Source organism: Macrosteles quadrilineatus, unplaced genomic scaffold, assembly GCF_028750875.1.
Source record: "Macrosteles quadrilineatus isolate MER2022 unplaced genomic scaffold, UCM_ALF_1.0 Scaffold_8__2_contigs__length_117827958, whole genome shotgun sequence".
NCBI lineage: Eukaryota > Metazoa > Arthropoda > Insecta > Hemiptera > Cicadellidae > Macrosteles > Macrosteles quadrilineatus.
In genome coordinates this window covers 35,656,869-35,683,390 of record NW_026542601.1, presented here as the reverse complement: position 1 = coordinate 35,683,390, position 26,522 = coordinate 35,656,869, and the positions used below count along the sequence as shown (strand labels likewise).

The window sequence follows — 26,522 nt, the reverse complement described above, 5'->3', positions numbered from 1 at the left end:
TGGATTTATATTATGTGCTTCATTCAAATCAGCCACGGAACATGTATGCCAAACGTTATTTTATAGCACAGAGTTGCACGAGAGTACTAATAAAATGAATGGATTACAATGGTTATCAACATAATGTGTACGAGTTTTAAATAATTTTAAAGTTGTATACTTAAAAAAATAAAAATCCTTTTACTGCTACTATTTAATTGCTTAATCGCAGTAACTCCTCACAAATATCGTACATAAATCAGGTATAGGCAGTGGTAAAAAACGAGAGATACACGGGGAACATCAAAAGGAAAACCGCTCATTTACATTCTGGAAGCGAGCAACGTGAAATGTGTGGTATAAAATACTTCTAAACGGAGTCCCACTATGTAGTCTGAATTCACCAAAAGTGCTACTCTTAGTTAGGTTGATGTGCAAGTAAATAAATTATTGCTGAATTAATATCAGGAATAAGCCTCAAAACTGTGTCTAAACACAGACAATTTAAGCATATTTTCATAGGTTACTTGGAAGAAAAAAAATTCACAGAAAAAAAGAAAGGTAAGATAAAGATAGCTTTAACGGGACCATGCCACTCTTAACGATGTATTCTCTTCTCTCAAGTTAAAGTTGAATGTTACGCAAGTACAGACGAGTCGATGCAGACGTCTGATGCATAACTCTCAAACTACGCGAGTTTCTACATAGTTCTCGGGATGCTGGAACTGGTCCAAGACTGTAAATCAAATTTAACACACAAAACATTCCACAATCAGTCCAGCACTTGTAGTAACTCGAATACAAAGTCTTTTGTCATTTGGTATAATACTCTGGGGATCTAATAGTAATATGGCAATAAAGAATGTAATTTACAGAATCCTTTTTTATAAGTTAAACTTATTGTAAGCCTTTGGTTGTCAAAATAGGTGTAATAACTTTTATTATCTTTATGTTTTGAATGTAACTTACTCTTTTTTTAATATTCTCAGAAGTATTGATAAATTTCACACAAATACACATTTTCATTCTGATAATAAAAGAATATGAATGCGGCAATATAAATACTATCTAATATATAAAATTCTCGTGTCACAGTGTTTGTCTGCAAACTCCTCCGGAACGACTTCACCGATCGTAATGAAATTTGGTGTGTAAATTCTGTAGGTATGCGAATCGGACGTAAACTATTTCCCGTTTCGAAATTCTTAAAAGGGCTCCGCCCCAGTGGCTCTGGAGTTTCCCATGTTAACCTTATGAGAAATGGAATTAATGAATCTTAACAGCTGTTTCAATTAAACAAGTTGGTTCTGTTCTATGATGTTCAATAGCATTTAAGTTACAAGGATTACCAATAGGGTGCAGCACTATTATTTCTTTTACGTTTATGACAACAGCTAATTTGCAACCAAAAGGTGAGTGAGCGTAGCGAACGAACTACAACCTGGAGGCGAGTGAGCGTAGCGAACGAGCTAACCTGGAGGCGAGTTAGCGTAGCGAACGAGCTCCAACCTAAAGGCAAGTGAGCGCAGCGAACGAGCTCCAACCCAAAGGTGAGTGAGCGTAGCGAACGAACTTCAACCAGGACGTGATTGAGCGATGCGAACGAGATCATCTTGAAAATTAAACGTAACGGTACTTTCTTTCCATCGGTCTGTCTTAGGGGAAACTTATAACTTAGGCGATACGAAGTTCGCCGGGTCAGCTAGTCATTCAATATAAATACAATACTTCAGAAAGGAATTGGTATCACAATCTACATTACTTTTTCACGAGTTTTAAAGTCCTTGTCACATGAAATACATGCTCACTAAACTAAAACAAATGCTCAAAACACACCTTAGTTTTTTGGCTCTATTTTAATTAGATTTGAACTATATATCACTTGAACTATATAACTTGACCATATTGATTGCATATGCGTAGTTAGTGTATTCTTTATGTAGTTAGTGTATTCTTATGTAGTTTCCTGTATTATTGACAACTGCTGTCTATACATAATTTTTATGTCATACGAATACGAAAATTAATTATGATTTATAATTTATCATGTTTGTTTTGATATTTTTTTTGTCAAATCGTTGATGATGTAAGTTTTAAGATAGCTATAAAATAGTATAACCTAATCTTAAATCTTTTTAATATTATCATCTTGAGTCACTATTTATAAAGTTAGTATGAAACTTAAATCACATATTATGTGAAACAATTCGTCGTGTTTTTTAGTTCCTTTTTTGCAAGCTCGTTACGGATTAAGACATAACAGCAAAAATAACTCTAAAGTCAGTTTTTCTAGGTAAAAAACACATAAAAAATTTCATAGTAAAATCTGTTCTTTCAGATGATAGAAAGTGTGAATCTTCTTTGTGGCAAAGTGTGGACATTTTATTATGTTCACTTTGATGCAATGGTAATGAATGAAAAACAAATTATAGCTGAACCCCAGAAAATCATTCGACAATATTCATCACTAAGGAAAATGTGCTTAATGGATTGATGATCCAGTAAAAAGATGTATAATAATGCTGTAATATCTTGTACAAGATAAAACTTAAACTATCTAGCAAACATCAGTCTTCACAAACTTTATCAATAAGTGAGCAAAGAAACACTTAGGGGAGTAAAAACGCGGAGCAAAAACACCGTTTAAAGTTTGGCCGTCTTCCATGCTTAATGGCTCCTTTGTGTAAATCTTGATTCATGTCTCCGGACTCACAGCTTTCAATTAAATATGCATTAAAATATTGTAAGATTATATCATCAGCGGATATTTTACCAAAGGAATAACCAATTCTAGAAGTCTGAGGAGTTAAGGGGAAAATCCGATCGTGAAAAGAAAGGTTGGAATAAATATATGGTACTGCTGTAGCAGTACTGTTTAGATTACACAGCCATCTGAATATGGAACGTACTGTGGACATTATCCGTCTCTAATATGCCTACAGAGACACGGCTTGCGACATGACATAGCCATCAATGGCAGCTGTAGCTACTTTATGGCTTCCTTATGGTTTATAACTACATGGCAAAATAAACATGTATCGACAGAGCGTTATACCTGGCTCAAACTTTAAGGTTACGATAACGTTAACATATAATCTGTGACGAAATAACAATTCCTTCACACAGGTCTTGCGAAAAGTACAATATTTATTTATATAAAAAAAACTTGAATATTTATAAATTACAAATATTCTCCTTTTGACAAACCACTTTAGAATACTATTTTATCTTGAAATTATTAAGTAAAAAAAAACGAGAAAGATCAAATTAACTTTTTTTGTTTACTGTGCATAATGATGATGATTTTCAGGAAAGTTGCCGATTTTCACACAGGTTTAAGCTATATGCGAAAACCATACCTAATGATAAAACAGTTTATTGCGTTACCAGTGCGAGACGAAGTTTAATGCGGAATTACTATACTATAACATATTACTATACTATAACATATACTTATACGGTAAACACATATTGGATGAGTGCTGCCATACCTACACTACTATAAAGCTGAAAACCCCTCAAAATCCGATACATAAAGAAGGTGGGAAAATCTGTTTTCGGAATGAAGTCAGGCGTAAAACGTCCACTAATATAGTCACGAGGATTAGAACAGAAAATGTATGGATGATAAATTGAAAAACTGACTTCTCTGGCCCGAAAGTAAATATCTGTTTAGTATTTTTCAAATGGAATCATCATAAAACGTCCAAATAAGCTGGTCCGACTATTAGTATAGTCATTCGGGCCAGTGACGTCATTTATAATATTCAGTATGGCGAACAATCATTTTGCGATACGAACCTCGTGTATGGTAAACTACCTTGTGAAAATATCCCATTGTTACATTTTTTATTTTACTTCAAGTTATTTTAAGTGAAAATGTAGCCACGTCTTGATGTAATGTTTAGCACAAAAGAAGATGTAATATTATTAATTAATGTTTTACAAACATATCCATCTAAATAAATAAAAATACTAAAATCAACTGCCAACTTTTGCTAGGAAATTATATTTTGAAGAAAACAATAAAACTTATTAATTGATAAACCTCACAATCTTCTTCGAAATATGTAATTTTTTACTTAAAAACATAATCTAGTCTCACAAAAATGCAGTCATTGTGAGTATGATCGACATCGCTGTCTGAAACCTTTCCAAACACTGATTTCTGGCAACGTACGTTGCTTAATGAGACGACCCTTCACAAAACATCATCATCCTGTATAATGAGTCATTTGCTACACTACTAGGTCGGAGAACTAGGATGAACTCATTAATGACTCATTCTCAATACACTATAAATGACTGAAGTACCTTTCTAATACTCGTACGGTACGGGTTACTTAATGAGATCAGTTGCATCCATTTCCAAAGTAGTTTTTACTTTTTCCCCCTATACCATAGTATATGGAGAAAGTATTGTTTTCGTCAAAATTTTCGAGTTTGAGTTTTGAGTGGATATATTCGTTTTGGGTCCCCCTGGACCCAAAAAAGTGGTTTTCGAAGTGATGTCTGTGTGTGTGTGTGTGTGTGTGTGTGTGTGTGTGTGTGTGTGTGTGTGTGTGTGTGTGTGTGTGTGTGTCTGGATGTGTACAGAGCTAGAGACCACACCTGTGGTCCGATTTCGATGAAATTTGGTATGTAGGTTCTAATCCATGGTATCTCCAGGCGTTTTTTTCATTTTTTTGAAATTTTCATTTTTAATGGGGATTTTCCCATAAAAACCCATAAAAAACCGGGAAAATCGGATTTTCTCAAAAATGGCCCGAACGATTTTGATAAAAATCTAGTATGTTGTAGCCCTTTAAATTCTGAATAAAATGGTACCAATCCCATATCTGTAAAAATTACGGTTCAAAAGTTATGGTAAATTATGTTATTTTCCAATAAAACCCCATAAAAAACAAAAAATAGGATTTTAGACAAAAATCCGGCTTTGATTTAACATAGTACTTATGTTATGGTCCTTACAATTTCGATAGTTTTTCATTTTTTAGAAATGTTATTTTTAATGGGGATTTTCCCATAAAAACCCATAAAATAACGGAAAAATATGATTTTCCCAAAAATGGCCAGAACGATTTTGATAAACATTTAGTATGTTATAGTCCTTTATATTCTGAACAAAATGGTACAAATCCCATTTCTGTAAAAATTACGGTTCAAAGGTTATTGTAAATTCTGTAATTTTCCCTTAAAACCCCCATAAAATAACAGAAAAATCGGATTTTCCCAAAAATGGCCCGAGCGATTTTGATAAAAATTTAGCATGTTATAGTCCTTTAAATTCTGAACAAAATTGTAGAAATCCCATTTCCGTATATTTACTCTCACCACTTACACATGATAAAGGTTGTTGACAAACTTATGGGAGAAAGTATGTGTCAGAATGCTGATACCGTTTATTTAAGGTAACTATTGAAATACATTTCTACAAAAGGGTAAGAAATTCAATTTAAAAATTCAAGTACATTTTATTTTTTAATTTTTGTTGTCATTTGTACAGGGCTGGAATTTTTACGTACGTCGTTATTAGCATGCGATTTTTCCGCAAATATGGAAAATTGCACAGTTTTCATAGTTTACAAAATAAACATAAAAACGGGAAAATCTCACAAAATTGGTCTTGTTTTATATCATTAAAGTTATTTGGAAAGTTTAAAAAAGTTTTACCAGCTTGTGAATCATTAACATATTTTTGTATTTATTTTCAACATTAGATTTGGGTTTTTAAATGGAAATATATTTGGAAACTTTTTAATCTCCAACTTCTTGGACCTAGACATATTTGCAATCGTGGTCATTTGCTCAATCTCATTTACAAAGTACAATCTATCAAACAGTTAGAGGTGATCCAGGAGTCAATTAGATTTGTAAAACCACTCGAACAATCTGTCTGCGGTTGCTGCTGGAGCCGTTACAAGAGACTGTGACAGTTACAAATCACTGTTCGTTCCCTCCAACCTATTAATCTTTACCAAGAAAAAATGAATGACTTATGCATTGCAATGTTAAATTTTACATTCTCATTTACATCCTAGATCTCATTTACATGCATTTAAATGTTGATTTACTTTTATACTAAATAGCAAGATTTGGATACATTGCTACATACATCTTATATTTGAATTGCATCCAGTTAGGTACGTAAAGTTTGCATATATAAACGAAGGGAATCTATATATTAATTTGAAACTGTTTTTCTTTGTCATAGCTAAATTGAGAGAACGGCTGGGCGTAGAAACTCGGTAGAGGTGTCTAAAGAAAGGTCTTGGTCTGTAGATGAGCCATCAAAAGAGAAACGTGGTAAATTCCCTTGGGGCTCTGCCCCAGTGGTCTTTAAATTCCCATCCCATGTTATTCTTATGGAGGAAAAACTGGGTTTTTGTCCCAGCTTATTTGAGAGAACGGCTGGGCGTAGAAACTTGGTAGGGGTCTCTAAAGAAAGGTCTTGCTCTATAGATGAGCCATCAAAAGAGGAACGAGGTAAATTCCCTTGGGGCTCTGCCCCAGAAGCATTTAAAGTTGCCTCTTCAAATTTGTTTACCATATGCGTAATTCTACACTAATTTTTAATTAAACAGCTGTTAATATTTAAATTGTGATTTATTGAATTTTTAAAAATGAGGTACAGTATTTGCAATGGGTTTTTCTGATAAAAAAAATGTTATTCTGCATCGTGTCATGTTTTGCAATATAATGTTCTATTACCAAATCAGTGGAAAATCCTAATATCACAGTAACTCTTAAAATTATTTCTTAAGGAGTTAACTTATATCTATCGTATGGCTTGGTTTCTGCCTTTTTTTACCACTTCTTGGAGATTGTACGTAGGTGATAATCTTTGGCGTATTGCATCTGTAGACGAAACTTGGGTTGGTGAAATTATTACAATGGAAAAAAGCGAGAAATCCTGGACAATTTGATATAGGCTAAAAATAAAACTGAATTAACAATATGCTACATTTCTTGAGCAATCATCGAAATAGCCGATTTGCAAACAATGGAAACATAGAAAAAGTCATAGAACACAACCAAGTAGAAGAAAAGAAATACAGTAATGTTTTTTTTTATTTATTTATTTTTTTTTTTTATTTATAATCGTTATTATAGACAACCTAATGCGGCTATGAGAGGGAAAAAATTGTAGAAACACTAAAAAACAAGATCAGCTTTTTGAGAAAAGATAAGATATTTACAAAAGATTTTGATTAGGCTATATCACGATTACTAGAAAAAACCCGGTATGGATCATGAACTTAAGGGGGCTAGCCTAGCTAAAAACGCACGTTTATAGAAAACATTTTGCTGTGAATACACTTTTTGACCTAGGACTTTGAATTTTTCAGGGTATTTTAAGCACAAATCTGGGCATATAATCATGTAAAATATTTTGAAAAATGTTGATGAGTTCGGGAGTTATGATTAACAAATTAAATTTTATATTTGTAAAAACCTAGGTAACCATTTTACACATTGTGCTTTTTTTAATTTAATTTACACAAATAAATTTGGTATGGTTCTTTTCCTTATGCCTAGGGCTATAGCCTGAACTAAAAATATGTTAATATAATTGAATTTGGTTAGTTGGCTTAACATTTTAGATTATAAAAAAATATTTTATTTTATTTTTTGATAAATTTATATATTTTATTACTTAAACCATACCTACTGCTATAATTCTAGTTCAGGTCATAGGTACTGATGGTATAAACATCCTGTAAAAATTTGGTAATGATATCTCAACTGGCTTAGAAGATATCATGTAAATAGTAAGAAAAAAACACTAGTTTCGGAAAATCGACGGACACTTGCCACAAGTCGCGGACAAGTATTGGACTAACAATGAAAAGGCATGTGCACTGATAAATGTTTTTGGTCATATCTCAACTAAAAAAATAGATATCTTTATAATTCTGGTACCAAACTGTTCAGAAAGAACTCACAAAATAAAAAAATACATTTTAAAAAAATTTAAAAATTTGAAATTTTTTGCTAGGCTAGCCCCCATAAACAAAATGACGTTGTTGGCCCGAATCCTATACTAATAGCATTGAACATATGTTTTAGCAGTTCCATTTAACCAATGTTAAATCATGTTTATTTTCGGGCCAAAAACGTCATTTGTTGATGTTTATGATCCATACCGGGTTTTTTCTAGTAATCGTGGGCTATATCTAACTGTTGAGTAGATCGTGAGTATTTCCATAATCTTCATGAGTCGCCTGTAATGCTAAAATTTAATTGGCTTTACATAAAGATTAATACTGAATGGTTTAACAATCTTTCGGCTTATTTATGTATGGAACTGTAAACATTTTTGTAATTGTACTTTTTAAATGATTCATAATAAAGTTTCATTACTGCTCAAAGTTGAAAACTATTTTAAATCAGCAAAAGTAATCAATTAGGTAATTTTAATTTACAAATAAGTCTAAAACGCATACTTGTTAGGTTGGAATAAATCATATTCTCCCCAAAACGCTTTACACAGTATAATATATATTTTGACATTGACTTGTTCAGGTATTGATCTAGATTAATCAAGTAGTAGTTTTGATATTATAATAAATAACAGGAATAGTTGAAAATATTAGTTAAATTAAACGTTGAAAAATAAACATACAATTCTTTAATTTTAAATTAGTTTCGACTGTAAAAAATGCAAGTAAAATGCGTTTTAATTCTTTTATCCAATTAAATTTGTTTCCAGACCACTTCACAGAAGCTCAAGAATTTAATTACAAATTGCTTAATACTCTTAGAACAAAGAGTTATCTTCGATTAATCTAATTAAGCAATCTCCTTTCAACAGAAACAGTTTATTGAAATATTTCATCCAATGGATTTAAATCATCAACTTCATTGGAAACATTTAACAAACAACATTAATCGATCTGGAATATTTGCAAGGGTGAAATAATTCAAATCATGTTAATGTATTACATTTTTAAAGTTGTTTAAAGTATTAAATTTGAATATGTGTGATTGAGAGATTTACACACAGAATCTTAGAGCTATATGCATTGTTTAAAAAGGAAACTCTTACTTGTCAACTTATATTAAAATGTTGTAAAAACCATCAAAGTACAAAATGGCGCCTAGTGTAAACAGGCCTTAGAAATTACAGTATAAAAAATATGGACGTTAAAAATGCATAATTAAGTAACAATAATCCGAAATATCCGAAAAGTAGCAGATTAGAAACAGAGTCGTAACATTGTGTTTTAACTTAAGTGATTTGTAAACTCCAAACCGTCATCGCTTGAACGACGAAGGCAACTTCACTGATGTCTAAGTTGACGTGGATTTCTGCCAAATATGCTAGACAAACATGTGTTATTTTTGTCAATCCATTACACTAACTTGAAACCGATTTTAGATAGATACGTATGGATTGAACATAACATAACATTTGGGGTGCTCTGTCGTAAACGCAACGCTTTGTCGTATTTACTATAGTTTATGATTGTTTCTGTTGTCACTGGTTCGTGTCGCAGCGAATACTATACATAATATCATTGACCACAACTAATTACAATACTAAAAGCAATAATTATCACGTTTTTAGCGAATTTCCCTATAGGGAAGTAGCTATTACCGTAGGTCTCATGGTAAGACTTAGGCCCGGGACCGATTTACTTTTTCATTTTGATGTCCCCAGAGGCCAAAAACACCACTCGTTCAAATTTTTATATATGTATATATATATATATATATATATATATATATATGTGTGTGTGTGTGTGTGTCCGTGAACACGATAACTTGAGTAATTTTTATCCGATTTTGATGAAATTTGGTTTGAAGGTGTAAGGCGGGATAAACTTGAATGAGTTCGCAATCCAGCATGATCGGACCATGGGAACAGGGTTTTATGGGGGGTTTTATGGGGTAAAAATTTGTTTTTGTCACTTTTGACCCTCAAAACACAAAATTTCCCAATTTTTCTCTAAACCTTCTTAAAGAGCTTAAAAAAACCAAACAATTCAGTATATCAAAGTGTTTTTGTACGGTTATTGGTTACGGAGAAAACTAAAAAAATGGTAAATTTAAAATTCCCATGTTATTCTTATAGAGAATATTGTAAAATGTTGTAGTTTGCTTGTTTATGGATATCTTTTGATCAAACTTGGCAAATATATTCATTTTATACTAAGCAATAATTATTTTACTTAAAACACACACTTTATTAGTTTCCTTGTAGCAGCAAACCTAGGTACTCGTTAAACCTAATGTTATTTAAATAGATCAATTGAAAATCAATTCAGCCAAATGGAAATTCGCTTAGGCGTCAGGTTTGCTGCGGCGGGGGTATTTTATAATATAGCGGCATAAAAAGTTCGGTTATGATTCTCTACAAAGAAATTACAATTAAACACTATACATATGTCACATTTCGCATAGTTTATGTTTTTGGAGATTACCTTTCTATTTTCGATAATATCCTTTCTTTCAACCTTCTAATGTTTTACTTTAGAAGGTACTATTTTAGTGACCGCTAGAAACTATTATACACATAAGTATGGATTCAAAAATATAGTTTTTTTAATAGATGTTTAATAAACGACCAATGGTCTAATACAATACGGGTCCAATACAATACGGATCCAATACAATACAGCACCATAATAAACATGAGTTAGGGAACTTGAGATCAGAGGAGAACTTGAGTTAATCTTGTTACAGAACTTCCTGAATAGACCATTAACTAAGACATAATTGTGTTGTACCAATGAGTATAACTGTACCCTAGTAAGGTGTACTACATTTAGTACCTTCTCTGTGGTCAGCATAAAACTAATGTTGTCGTTTTAAGTTATAAACATGAGTTAGAATTAAAACACGGTTTTGATTGTTTTTACGGAATCAAAACGTTTTTTATAAGGATTACCGAACTTTTTGTGCCACACTGTTATAAAATACTGTGAAAAAATGTATTAATGTTTTTTATTTACATTCGTAATTTTAGATAGGTAATTAAATTATTCTAAACAATTGATGACGTATTAACAAAATAAATTTTCTACTCATACTCGAACTGAAGTCAATAGTATCCCATGTATTCATTCTTGATTTTTATATTTGCTCAAAGTTTTCTTTAAACAAACCTTTATTTGATTTATACGAGTTTTTAAATCTTTGAATGCATCTAGATTGTTGTTTCAGATCAATCCCTTTTTAGATGCATGTGTTTATGAAAGCAAATGTATAATTATATATGATTTCGACTTAAAGGTAATATATCGCAGTACATTACACCTAATAATATAATCGATACATTTCGTTAATAATCACTTAATCTTTTTACCGTATTCAAAACTATTGCTAGTTAATAGTGTCTCATAGTAATTCTATGAGACACTAATTAATAATTAATATTTGATAATAATTAATAATTGTGTATGTATCTTCTGTTATCTTGTATGCTTAAAAGAAGAAAACAAATCGATAGGTTAAACAAAGGTTAGGTTAGATAGGTTGGTTAGGTAAATGTAGATTTAGGTAGCTTGAAAACGAAAGGAGATCGCCTATCTCCATAAACGTATTCTGGTCAAAACACTTATCGTAGGAAAATTTCATTTTCCTACTGTCACCCGACAAAGTGGGCTTCTTTGTCGATTGTACAGAAAGCTGTTAACTGCTGCATTTACTTTTTTTGCCGCACACTTTTTAATTTGTCGCACAGTTTTTACTTTGTCACACACCAGTATTCCAACCAAACAACACAAAACAGCGTGCTTTTATTATGCACGTAATCCGTGTACGCTTTGAAATAGGTTGGCAACACTTAAAGATACTACTACGACTACGATCAACTGGTGCAGCGTTTCCCATTTCGTTCAATGTTTGGATTTAACCTAACCTAAAAATGTGTTGTACAGTGTTTGAAAGACTAATTATTTAAATGCTTTATAGTAACTGTAGGAAAGATATAATGTGTAAAACGAGTACAAACTATCATTGCTGCACTCGATAAACTTTCCACACTCGCCTACGGCTCGTGCGTAAATATTTCTCTCGTGTGCAGCAAAGTGCCACTTCGCCCACTAGTTACGCAAATAACTATTTACCCAATACTGAAATGGTCATCCTCCGAAGTTATGAACTTTATAAACACTCGGTATTTTATAGACACAAGTAACTAATTAGAGGTGTCCTAATGTTAGATAAAAAAGCCGAAAACTTTTCAACATTTTTTTGATATTTTTTAGTATACGTAATTTTAATAGGAAAGAATGAATGTCAGCCTTACTCTGCTACACAAACCATACAAATGACAGTCAGCACTAATGCGAGATGCGAATGACGGTTTCAGTTATGAGATTCGCCTCGTTATAGACACGTCGTTTATGACGTTGCAAACTCCGCTGTGAGTGACGTTGCTCGTTATCATATCGTTTATTATTCTTATGTTAAACAGCTGGTTCGGCTGTTGCAAACGCGTTTGTTGTTGAAATGCTACCATGTAAGGGATCGTGATCGTGACTATAAGCAAGCTAGCCGTATAATAGTAACATCCTATTTTTTTAGAAATCTTGAAATAAATTTATACCCATACAAAATAATAAAAAATCTTACCTTGATAAATAGATACGTATGTGATTAAAATGGTTTTGCTGGAAAAATATCTATATACAATATCAGGATTAAAACAATCTACATGTTAACAACACAGACTATAAACTCAAAATTATAGAACTATTATCAATTGACTGTATGAAATATTTTCCTAGTTAACATCAAAACAGTCAAAATGTTTACCAAATTACTCATAAAGTTGCTTTACAAAATTTTTTCTCCATCATGCTACGATGAACCTTTGATCCAGGGTATTATACACAACCTTCAAAAACCCTGTTTGGATATAATTGAGCGATACAATTAGAACAACACAAATGAAATTTGTTTTGTAGATTCTATTGCAATAAAAAAAATATTTAAATTTGAAACAAATTATGGTTACACTAGTGATTTTACACGTTTTTCCAGCAAACAAACAAAATATCAAATAACACAATTCTGTATGCCTTGGATTTGATATTGATGTATTTTTATCAAATCTTTCTAAAGTTTTGCAACCATACAATCCTCTAAAACCTTAATTGTATAAGCTTACGGTAACAACAAAATACTAAGATTGACACAACTTTCACTGTTTTTTATTTATTTAGAACATTGTTTAAGACACTGAGTGTGTAAGATGTGGCGTGCTGTGTTTGCGTGATCCAAAGTTACTCTCTCAGATCGGAAACTACTCAAGGGATGTCTTGTTCAAGTCAGACAGACACCGATTGTTACTAGATAGAACCGGAAACAAACTCAATTTCGTACCATCGACATGTTGATGTTGTCAATAAAGATTAGTGTTAAATACATATTTAATTGTTTTCATCAATTGCTTCAATAATTATTTAAATTGGCAATTGCTTCAACCATAATTTAGCGGTGTTAATAAATTGAATTACTTTCGAAACTATGATATCGTGTGTGGCGCCATATTAGTCTACGAATTGTGTGACTGCTTAAGGGATCATAGTTTAAGTATAATAACATAACTAGGTGAACCCGTGCGAATTCGCACGAATAATAAATTATGATATTATAGCAACGTCGTTAGAAGTTGCGTCGTTGTATCGACGTTGGTCTTGAGCTCGATCGTTGGCTATATCTAAGTTCTTTTTGCTCTTCAGTAGGAGTATTTTAAAGAACGGAGCTCATCATGCTGAAAACTTGCGCGTATGGATTAATATCAACCATTGTTGAGTCAAAATGTGCATGAGTTCAGTGCTGCAAGAGCCATTAGCTTTGTTTAGCATTCTTTCTTGAACAGCGGTTTCGACGTCGTAGATACAAATTTGGGCATATGTGGGATGCTCCCCTTCTGACGGTTGTAAGGTGCCAATTGAGTGATAAATTGTGTCGTGCACCTTAAACATGAAAGGCCCTCCGCTGTTATGTTCTTCAATTTTAGCTCGAGTGCTGACCATTGCGAGCGCAGAGTTGTACGATCTAATGTTCTCTTTGTAGTTTCTACTCAAATGATTTCCTCCATTTAGTAGGCTCTGGATATAATAGCTCTCTCGGTATGGTGATAGATTCACTTTTCCTTTATGGCAGCAGGATGAAAATCTTTCTCCTCGTCCTCTTTGTTATTCTTTAAAGTGTAGCACACCACATTAAATTTTAATGCCATCTTGCCAAGTGAATGCTGCTGAGTTATTGTATTTGTCAGTGTAATTTTGTTAGTACACGTTGCCACTAACCGTTTCAACTCCTCGTCTGGGTTCCTTACGTTTTGCATTGCTTGCAGTATGTTGACTCGCCGTGTCCGACCAGCAATATTTCTTTGTCGCCAGGTCCTTGGCATGTTTAAACGAAAATTAAATGTAAAACTTTTCTCCCGTCGTGTCCTATAGGTAACATTTCCTTGCTGGGTTTCTAATTATTTTTAAAAACATGCAAACTGTTTACATTTTAAAACAAAACAAAACAGCTGGAATTTATTTTTTAACTAATGTATTTACATCTGTTTCAGAATATAATAACATTCAAATCAATAAAAATGTTATCCTTATGGAAGGAACTTTGAGGGCAGCGCACGCCCTTAAAAAGATATATTTCGAAAATCTAAAGCCAGTTTGCACATCTACACACCTAGACGAACATTTTGGTATATAATATGTGGGGTTAAATCTTAAAATAAAAAAGCCTTATTGTTCACAAAGTTTCATGTCGCGTATTAAATATATAGATTGCTGAATTTGTTCCATAACTTCTTTGCTGTAAAGATATTTAAGCATTTAAAGCTAAATAAATATTTTACTCCCTGCGAACAAATCAATATTTACAATAAAGTCAAGGTAATTTCTTGTTTAATATTAAATCAGTGACCACATTTTTCATGTCTTTTAGTAAAGAAATGTAAGCTGTAATTTATGAAACATTTAATCATACAATCATAACATGAATAAAGAACGACTTGACGCTAAACGCTCGGCAATGATAGGAATAACGCGTTGAGTGCGTCCGTCATTTAACCATAACTGTACATTACGATCACGCGAGATGCCACTTATCTATCGGGGTTTGATATCAGCAACACGTGTGTGTCCTAATTTTAACAGGACACGTTAGTATGCCTAAATTTGTTACTTTACTGACATCTCTCTCGGAACAAGATGTTAGTGCTATTTATGCTATAATCTTCTTCAAACTTGTCACAAGATCGTTTCCTTAACGTTACCATAAATAAACCATAGGTGTTACCAGACCCACAATAAGAAATATAACTGTAGTGGATAGACATAAGACGTCGTGGTTATACATTTTCTGTTAATATATTTTCCTATTACAAACCTATTCAAGAGCTGATTATAAGCTCATTTTGGACTTAAATAAGTATTTATTCTATAACTGAATGGAAATTACCACACTGCTACACCTATAAACACTACGCAAAATAGTTCATTTTCGCTTTATTCATTCCCGCTCGCTGAATCAGCTGATTTCAATGTTGGCGTTTCTACTGTATAAAGTACACTAATGACATACGGTAAGCAAATAACGTAACTTAAATAAAGCAACCTTAACATAAATGACTTTTTATAAACAACTAAAAAAGTCAATCCGTGTGTAATGATGGGTTTATGGTGATAAGAAAAATCCTGTGTATTACGATCACAAACAGTCATTTCCACTCTCGAAATGTATGGCCGTACTCAGCTAAGCTTCGTGTGATCGTGTGGCCATCTACAGTTCTCGAGCGGCAATGAAAATTCGTGTGAAAGCAATATTATTAATGAAAAATATTAATCTATATTACTAAATACTTAAAAACTATTTCGAAACATGAGGTGTCCATATGACAAAAAATACTTTAGATTAAATTAAGTACCTAATGTGTTTGACTGAAGTTTGTTTATAAAACAGAAGAAATTTCTGACAATCTCCGGGAAACATCTAGGAACAAACTTTGAAATCTGACAAGAAGCGTTTAAAAACTTCCCAACTGTCGTCAAGTAATTAGTGTTATAAATTCAATCAATTGTTTGAAAGTGTTTCACCACGTTTTTGGAAATGTTTTCTCAATTTAATAAAACAGTGATGATTTTATTTCTAAACACGTATCATTTTTTTTTTTAAACAGTGATCCAAACCGAAGTTTTTACTTGAATTTAAAATTACGCTACTGGTGTGTTTCTTATATTTTACATAGTAAAAATGTGTATTAAGTTAAAACTCTTCGAAATGTATGGAAAACAAATATTTGTATGAATATCAGTAATGTCCGTATAAAGCCTTTTCTATCCAAGTTAATTTTGTTTGATATAGTATAGGACCCGAACCAACCTTATTAATTCTATGGTACAACTGATAAATATTTATACTTTACACACTTTCACGGTATTATTTTCTTGTTATAGCTATTAGGAATGGATAATAAAATTATTGTTCATGATGTAGAGTGGTGAAGTGGTGAAGTCTTGCTGATTTCGTCCATTTGATGCAATAGTAAGGTGAAATGTAATTATTGGAATTATGTGCAATAAGTTCAGATCGGAAATGACGCCAAAATCAAAAGGAAAGCGCGCCAACTCTAACCGGAAGTTGGCAAATTGTCAACAATCGGTTGAATCGCTTCTGCAGATTCATTCATGGAGTCATAAAATATACATGAATACTGAAATTTGTATTCTACTAGTTCATTGGAATGTAATGTGAATTATCAATTGTGTGAATTAGACTATAAATGAAAACAAAGATTTTAAAACCTTAAAGTGTTGTGTTTTCTCCTTAGTAAAAATATTAATAGCTATTTGTGTGTTCGTACGTCATTGCAGTTCGAGAACTGTAGATGAAGCTTTAGCTGAGTGTCGAGGGCGGTAATTACGGTTTGGGTTTGTAATACACACACTAATTTTTCAACCACCATAATTAACTTGTAACAACACACAGATAAACTTTTTAAAAGTATATACAATTTCATTTAGGTAATGTTTTTTAGGTTTTTTGCTTACCGGTTGTTATCTTACGTACCGGATCCGCGGTTGTGATTGGTGTAGAATTGCCAACTGTGAAATCAGCGGTAATCATTCATTCCCACCCTGGAGCTTAAATGTAGCTATTTTACGCACTGTTTACAGGCATGGCAATATGATAATTTCCATGCAGCGGTAGGAAGAATTAATTTCCTGCTGGAGGTCAGCATGTAAAGCCTAGTCAATAATGCAATTTATTATTGAAGTCCTTTGGATTGAAGTGTTGCGGTTCTTTGGTTTGTGAATACTCACAACTGACAACCGATGTTTTATTTATAAGCCATCCATTAGGGCACTACAACAGGTTATTGATCGCTGAGCAGCCGCGTGATGGATTTATACTTGAACAACAATAGATTTATACATAACTCAAAAGTGAATAGGACACTGGTTTTTAAAAGTGAGCTTGAAGACTGTTAAATATGCAGCTGGTGTTCCGGATCTGTAAACTTATCTTTTGTGCTTATCCCCATTGTAAATTCAGTGTAAAATGGTCTGAAAAAATCGAATAGTTTGCAAAGTGTTAAAATTTTGTTTGTTGTAATGTTGTCTGTGAGCCAATTGTTAGTATTTTCCATTCCTGAAGAAAAGCACACGTTTCACAACGTTTAAACACTATTAGTTAGTTTCACAAAAAAACAGTTTGGTATAAAAGTAAGCACACTCATCTAAGATTTCTTTAGTCAAATATTCTGTTGTGACAGCACCTGTCCGTGCAATATTAAAATAACCACGAGGATGTCAATAACCTGCATAGGTACATTTTCACGATTTCTTCTCATACGATCTCTGTTATTAATTTACTCAAAATATGATTACAGCCTCTCAGGCCAAGGAAACAGTCAACCTGGAAAGATAGCAGTACAATTATTGATAAGCAATGTTGTTAACTTATTAGGATTCCACTACACTGGAAATATTATAATGAAGAGGTAAAAATTCCACTAAAAAACGAAAAACTCTAAAATTCTACCTCTAGAACGTATTTAATCGTAACGTATAACTTATATCCGGTGGATGTAAGGTACATATTGGTATTATACTATTTATCTTTGGTGTGAAACTCCTAATAGAGACAGTGTTAAACAAATCGGTAAACCGTTATTAGTGAGCAGCAAATATTTTTTATTCTTCTATGTTTTGATTATATTAGGAAATCTTCATTCTAATGTCTTGTGTACTCTTTGATAATTTAATTAAACATCTGATTTTTCTAATATGTTTTTATTGTTTTTGTCCTTTGTTATTGTTTTGAATTGTAATGTTTGGTTTATACTCATGATTTTTTTCCTACAGTTACCTGGCATAGTGGACTTTCTTGTACTGATTATAACACGCAAAGTAGCTAATTGCTACATTTTAACCCAACCTAAAACGTCTTGTTAAGTGTTTGAAAGACAAATTATTTCAATAGGAAAATAGTAGTAGGGAAAATATAATGTGTAACACGAGCTCAAAGTGCCTTTGCTGCACTCAAGAAACTTTCCACACTCGCCAGTGGCTCGTGCGTTAACATTTATCATTTTTCAGCAAAGTGCCACTTCGTACACTAGTTACACAAATAACTATTTATTGTTCAATCAGCTATTTTACACTCACAATTTGCTCTTAAATGTTTAACTTTCTGTTAATGTTATCTAAACAGAATGTAGTTGAACAACTTTAGGATCAGGTTTGCTTTTCTCATCGAAGTCAATGCTATTACATTTGAAATCGGAAGCTAGAGAAGGGTCACACAATCGAGACAAAGAGCTTCTTGACAGCACCCTTCGTGAATCTCAACATCTCTTAAGGGTATTTTCATCACGTCTTGATTCCGGTGAAGGTTGGGTATTCAATTTCGATAAGTAAGTGTCATTTTACATAGCAGGTTTGAATATTAGAATGTACGCCGTCATCTAACTTTTATTTGTTAAATTTATGAAAGTACTTAGACATTCAAACCGTGTTTGTGTTGGAACCAAAAATATAAATGTTGTTAAAAATACTATTTTCTATTGCCGAGCTTTTGTTAATTTTAAATCCGCTTTATCATGTACTATTAATATATGTAGTCAATAGATGTATATGTTTAAAAAGTGTTATTGTAATATTATATACTTTGCTTTGTAATTATGTAAGTAATTACGAAATTGGCATTTCCATTTTTTAATTTTCCAAATATTCTGTTTTTAAACGAAATATTAAACCGTATTTGTTTTAAATTGTGTAAAACAAACAGGAAAATAAGTATGGCTTTAGAGAAATCAAAATGCTGTTGGTTTAAAACTGAATAAAATAAGAAGAAGCAGAAGGAAGAATGATATTACATAACAAGTTATAAATTACACTAGATTATAAAACAAACCCACTGATTTTTCAGATTAATAAAAACCAAAGAAGTCAATTTAATTTGAAATGCGCTCCACAATTTTCAGTGGAAAACTTGAGGTTAATCTCACAACCATCTTTAATGCAATGTTTTGTTTGCCATTCAATATCTCCAGGGAAGATAATCTGAGCAAAGTTAAATTACTATTTTAAACTTTATGGTGTTTGACTTTGACTTTGCAATTTCGTACTAGCAGAAACATGTTTACTTTCTAGATACCATTGATTGAACTACTCCCTTCTAAATTCATCTTCTTTAAATAGATCACCTGAAAAAGTATTATTTGTTTTTCTACACCAGTGGTACTTGTTAAGGTTCTAAAAGGTAACGGTTTAAACCCTGGTCTATATAAAGTTGACCTTATGTTAGATAGCATCATTAATTGGTAGTCCAAGACATACAGCATTTGGGTTCAGAAACGTCCTCACTTGGAATCGAACTAGCGACCGTTGAATTTTAAGGCTAGTAATAAAATCACTTGACTAATTAAATAGTAATTTTGAGTTATTTATTTGATGGTAATGTTTACCCATGTCAATATCAAATTTTATAGTTTTGTTCTTAAATTTACCACGAAAAAGAACCTATCAACTCGCTTAAACAACTTGGTCTCAATGGTTACAGCTTTTTATTAACTAAGACATGAAGCACATATGTAGTTAAACATTTTAACATAATTATACTGACTAACGTAAAAACATGAGAAATCCCTTAACAGGCTTCATAGAACCTAACTGCACTAAAGACTCCTCGAACGTTTCAAACGTCAAATCTTTACTGTAATTTTTGTACAAAGTAAACAAGGTTTGAAGCAACGCGGAAACCTTCTTTAGTAGTGTAAATAATAATATAAAAGTGAAATAAACTGTATTATCGAGAATATTTATGGGCCCAATAACAGTAACACTACACCACAAAGTATTAGGCCTTAATGAATATAGGCTTATGAAATACAAACTAAGGGTAGAGGAAACGAGAATCTCTGCATAGCTACCGCAATGTTCATTGTAATCTTAAGCTTTGTTTTATAGATATCCGCAACGTTGAGACGATACAATCTTGTACCCATTATTAACTAGAGACTTTCGAATTGAGTTAGCAAAAATTTGGTTGCTCTTATGCAAGAAGGAAACGCAAAAATTTAATAGTTTTAAATAATTTTGATCTACTGTAATTAATGTATTTTTATGAATTTTGCACATATACATCATTATCACAACACAGGTTAGCCTGGTGATTAAGATATAGACTACTATTTCACAAGATACATCTTCAAATTCCGCTAATCATGAATCGCAAATCTAGAGAAATATAGGTTAACCTTAACACAAGAGCATATTTGTATGTTTTTAGCAAATTTCCCTGTAGGAAGTAGGTATTACCGTAGGTGGCAAGGTAAGACCTAGACCCGGGACCGATTTACTTTTTCATTTTGAAGTCCCCAGAGGCCAAAAACAACATTATGAAAGGTGTAAGGTGGGATGAACTTGAATGAGCTCGCGAACCACCATGATCGGACCATGGGAACACGGTGATTTATGGGGTAACATTTTTTTTGAGCCTCAAAACAAAATATTTTCCAATTTTTCTCGAGACTTTTTTACAGAGCTTAAAAAAGAAAAAAATACTAGGCCTATATTAGGCCTAAAGTGTTTTTGTACGGTTATTGGTAACGGAGAAAATTAAAAAAAAATCTAAATTTAAGATTCCCATGGTATTCTTATGGAGAATATTATAAAAGGTTGTAGTTTGCTTATTTATGGATATATTTTGATCAAACTTGGCAAATTTATTTATTTAATACTAAGGTATTAATATTTTACAAATATCCTCACTTAATTAGTTTCCTTGGGGCAGAAAACCTAGGTACTCGTTAAACCTAAGGTTATTTAAATAAATTTAATTGAAAAAAAAAAATTAAATCAAATGGAAATTCACTTAGTCGACAGGTTTGCTGCAGCGGGGGTATTACATTTTTACATTTGGTAATGTTTATTGGTTAACCTTGTTCAACAGAGGAGAGTTTACTTCTTTTGCAGAACACCTGACAACAATAATTTAAATTTAATCTTTTTTATAAACTACTTTTCAGACTTATGTGGAGAACAAAAGGTTAAACAAATTATCTAAGCCTCTTAAAAATACAAAAATCTAAACGCAAAGTAGAGTTTTATTTTGAATCCTGATGAATCTGGAAAATTAATATTTAATTTTAATTATGTTCAAGTTTTTCAATTTTCTATATTGGTATTTGGCACTCCCTAGTTAGACCGGAAATGAACTTAATCCACATACGTCTCACACTTGAGTCAATCAAGTGTTCAACTTTTTCAGAAAGTTCCTGAGAAAAACAAGTTGATAAATGAAAAGTTAAACAGAAACCACTTTACTAGAGACAACTTGAGTTGTCAAACTATATCCGATCCCTCGCTTTATTTGATTCTTCTAAAATAATGTTTCCAAGTTTTGTTCTTTAAGGAAATATTCTAAAAGCTAAAAAAATGCAATAAACATTCACATCTAAAATTATGATATAGCTAGTTTGAACAATGTACAAGCCACAAAACGAATCCATTTGAACACGTCGCACATATTATTCCTGAGCGTCAAAGGAATTGCGAGAATGGATGGCTAAGTTATTGGGTTCTCTTGCACCGAAATAATACCCGCTTCAGACAATCTACACCACTCTGCATTACAATCCAAACATATCCCGTGTTTGTATTTCAAACACGTTTAACGTTCTTGGATGTTAAACTCTGTTTAAGAGAACAAAGAGCGATTTCGTGAACATTTTGGAACAGAGTTTAACATAACAGTTCCATTCACCTTAGTTATTTATGTATTGCATAATTTATGTGTTAGTGATTTATTGCCAATTTAAAATTGAACATGAGTGCTGCAGTGAGTTTAAGGTGAAAAATCAAACCCATTAGTGATTGAAAGTATAGTATTATTTCCACAAATGAAAATACAATTGATGAAATTATATTTTTTGACATTATGTTATAGATAAAAAGACTAATATGTTTGGAATTCTCTAGTATAGTGTAAGTAATCAAGTTGTCCTTATGTGACCTATTCTTTGGAGGTTTTATTTTTTTTTGATTTAGCTCAATGTGAAATCCGTACCTCTGCGACAAGCTATTTTCACGTAACCGATTTATTGATAATTATCTGGTTTTGAACCAGAGAGTCCTAAAAAAAATTAAAGCTTTGACAAATTGACAAGCTGCACCTCACTCTTGTCGTCTAAATATTCTTAAAAAAATATTATAAATAGTCTAAAATTCCAACCTCTCGTATCGTCCCATATTAACGTTTTAAGCATACAAACTTCAATATTCAAGATTCATCAACTAGGGCCCATCAAATAGCCGAGGTCTTTTAAGCAGCCAAACTCTACTTAGTGGACGAAGGCCAAGTAGACTTTCGCGTGTTGATAACACCTGATGTCTTGATGACAGTTAAGTAAAACTTCATGGCTAACTTGGACGAGTACTGTAAACTTCACTACAACTTTTGGCCTTTGTCCAAACACATAAGTGAAATGGTACTTACATTCCCAAGGCCATTTATATAGTAAGCTTAAGAGTAAGAAAATCGTTCACCAACTTTTTTAACCTCCCAAACTAAAAAGACATATTTAACTGTAAACCATTTTGTTTCCATCAACTACTGGTATCATAGTATGAACTAAACCCTTTGACTATCAATCAATAATCAATGCTAAAACCCTCAATTCTCCATTTAAGTAAAATCATAAGAATAAAATATATTATAGTTAGTTGTGATATAATGCAAAACAATTTAATATTGTTGCATTGTAAACGTAGACGATCTTTTGGCAACATTTTAGGGAGTGGAGAAACTACAATAACATACACCTACAGTATAGCTCCTAGTGTTTCAATTAGAATGTCATTTAATTCGTAACTTCCACAGCAAAGAGGAATACAACCTGATTATAGTTTGTATCAAAAGATTCATTGAAATATACAAAAACCAACATATGTTTTAATATGTAATTTAAAGACTCCATTTTAACCATAACAATTGTTTGAGTTGATAGAATAGCTTGTTAACAGATATATTTTAAATTGTATTATGTCATATGTTAGAGAAACAAAGAGAGATTAAAGTGTCCAACACTTTGATACCTATTGTTATAATACAGTCATTAAGTTTGCTCTGATTCTACACTTGTATCGTATGTATATCGTGTCCTGATAACTATCATGTAAAGATTAAAGATTGTATACATGGATATGTATGGTATTATGGTATTAATAATTTACCGATTGTCCGATGAAAATCAACAGTTACATCCCTTGATATCGACTCTTGTACATGCAATAAACTCATTCATGCTTGCGACACATTCAAAACACCCTGAGCTGAAACGCAATTCAACGTATCTATAGACAAACAATATGTAATATATCAATAAAATCAAAATATTGACTATGAGGAAATTCCTTAGAAATACGATGGCCCTCATAAAATTATGTAATTGTTGTGACAAATAGTTATTATATATCATGCTTTTAAATATTCAGTAGAAATGCGATAGTAACATTATTACGCAGTACAAATTGGTTGCAGGACTCAGAACACCTTGAGTAAAATACTGCATCCACATGTAGAATATTGTAACAAATTTCACGCTTCGGGCATCTACAAAATGAATTGTAACAAGTGTTACAAGTTTCGAGTTGTTACAAGTTTCGAGTTGTTACAAGTGTTTGTAACACATAATAGTGTATGAATGTTTACATCGGAAAAACTGTAAACTTTTTTAAACGTTTCAAAAACCACACATGTAATTGGAGAAACAACAAATCGGAAAGATCAAATATCGCACAACACTTGATCAAAATGGCCACTCATTAGGGAAAGACAATGTATGTTTTTTAAAGAATTGTAAGAAAGAAAATGTGATGATTGCTTGGGAAGAAGGGACGCCATTGGGATTCTTCTCATTTACCTATTGGGTTTGTTGATGATTAAAGTGTCTAATCGAAATCGATTACCTCTTACCACATCTTTTACATGTATTTACCGTTTTGTGAGTCAACATTATAGGTGTAAATATATTATTACATAGACGGATATCTTTTTTTTTGAGATTAATGTTGTATCACCAACAATTTCTAAACTAGCATCTTAAAAGAAATTGAATTTTTATTTAACCTTTTATGTTTCAGATTACCGTTCGTTGATGTGACTCTCAACCATGTCTCCTCATCCCGTCTCTTCGTCAACGTCCGTTGTCCACTTGCGCCCGACGAACTGCGCCAGCAGCGTGACGTAACAAATGGCGTTCAAGTGATAGTGGCCGTGCGCAATTCGGTCGGCTTAACAAAACTTGGCAGTGCGGTGCCAGAATTGATTGTGTGTTTATGGCGTGTAGCAATCCAACATAATGGCTTTGCAATATAATTATCCGCGATATCCGAGACATCATGGAACTAACAGTGATCCTCTGCATGGATCGGACTCTGACGTGGCGGCTTTGTCAGATCTGGAGGACGACGATGAGGAGGACGAGGACGAAGGGGAGGAGGAGGAGGAAGAGGAACTCCCTTATCCAGGGTTCGTCGCGATCTCCATGAAATACCTGGATCAGACGTCCCGACCGAGGAGCTGGTGTCTGGCGATGATCACGAATCCATATCCTTTTTATACAGCAGAAGTAAACTAGGGTGCAGGAGTGTATTTAAAATTGGTAAATGCCTTATGGTATGCGAGAATGCAAAATTGCAATGTAGACAATAATTTGAGCAGGCGTGACTGAAACGTGTTCTAAAGTAGTCAAAAGCACATAAACATTATATAGGGAATTTTTAGAGTGTTTACATCTAAAAATTTACTTAACTGAATTTGAGTTTGATTAAAAATATACCTGATCATACATGATGATAACGAATCCACATCCTTTACAGCTAGTAAACTAGGATCAAAGGAAGTACAATTTTAATATTGGGTGAATGGGTTGAATATAATATGTATAAAATAATTTTCTTTTAGATTAGATCGTAAACTTTAGGTACGATAAGGGCTTTACTTTTTAACTAAACAAAATTCCGAAATTAAGTGATTTTTTGTGGTTATATACACTAAATATAATGCCATTTCTATTAATATTGTTCATACCATTGACTGCATTATATTCAATGGTCATACGTACGCGAAGTTGAAATATAAATATGTCTTAGTATATTGACATGCAAAATAATTATTCACAAATCCAAAACTATTAGGCCTAATCACAGTAATTTCAAACTCTAAAGCCATATTTTCAACACAACTCTAATTTACTATGGGGGTTTTCTTAGTTTTACTTCTGCAAAATGTGTTTTCTAATTCCAACAGCTATCTCCTCTACTATTGCCCTCTCTTCATCTGATCTTCAAAAATATTTACAGGTAAGATTTGTATTTAGCTATTTAGCAATATGAATGGTATGGTTGATTTAACGATAATTGTTAATATTACAGTAAACTATTTTTAACAACATTTTGTTTTTAAAATAATTTTTGAAGCCTCCATATAGTAGTGTATAACCTTGGAGATTATGAACCTATAAGTGAGACAAAGGCAGTTTAATATTATTTCAGTACCTTTTATGGTACCGTGTGATGTATTTTTTAACACATTTTATACGTTATCATTTATAAGCAGTACTCGTATTATCTTTAAAACTTATACGACTAATCACATCAAACTACTGATCAACCTTTGGTATAACAGCCAAAGGGTGGAGCTCACCGTGTAAAATGATCCTAAAATAGAGACACATTCAGTCTACCACCACGTATTGTAGCGGAACAGGATATGAAACAGTGCAAACAAGTTTCAGACTGTCATCGAAACACTAGTTGCTATTGGCATTGACTTTGGATACTGCAAGTAAACTCTCGACCTATTTTACCATGTTTATTTGTCTTTCAACAAAACTGGTATTTCTTTAAGTTTTTTTTTGTAAGGAACACTTGTTTTCTGTAGTGGTATCTAATGACGACTTTTAACTAAAAAATATATGTATCTGTGGTTTATAGATAGAACCATTAATTGATACAAATAGTGTCTGAGTCTTAAATAGATCTTCATATTTAAAGAAGAGCACT

General features: G+C 32.4%; 1 protein-coding gene across 1 annotated transcript in view; it reads left to right on the top strand.

Annotated features, from left to right (window-relative positions):
• The window catches only part of LOC129000315 (voltage-dependent T-type calcium channel subunit alpha-1G-like), a 70,236-nt gene extending 45,140 nt beyond the window's left edge, over nucleotides 1–25,096 (top strand). Inside the window, exon 2 of the mRNA XM_054427277.1 lies at nucleotides 24,600–25,096. Coding sequence (XP_054283252.1) covers nucleotides 24,818–25,096 — 279 coding nt within the window. The 5' untranslated portion in view covers nucleotides 24,600–24,817. The remainder of the gene's footprint in view (nucleotides 1–24,599) is intronic.
• Nucleotides 25,097–26,522: the final 1,426 nt, after the last annotated feature.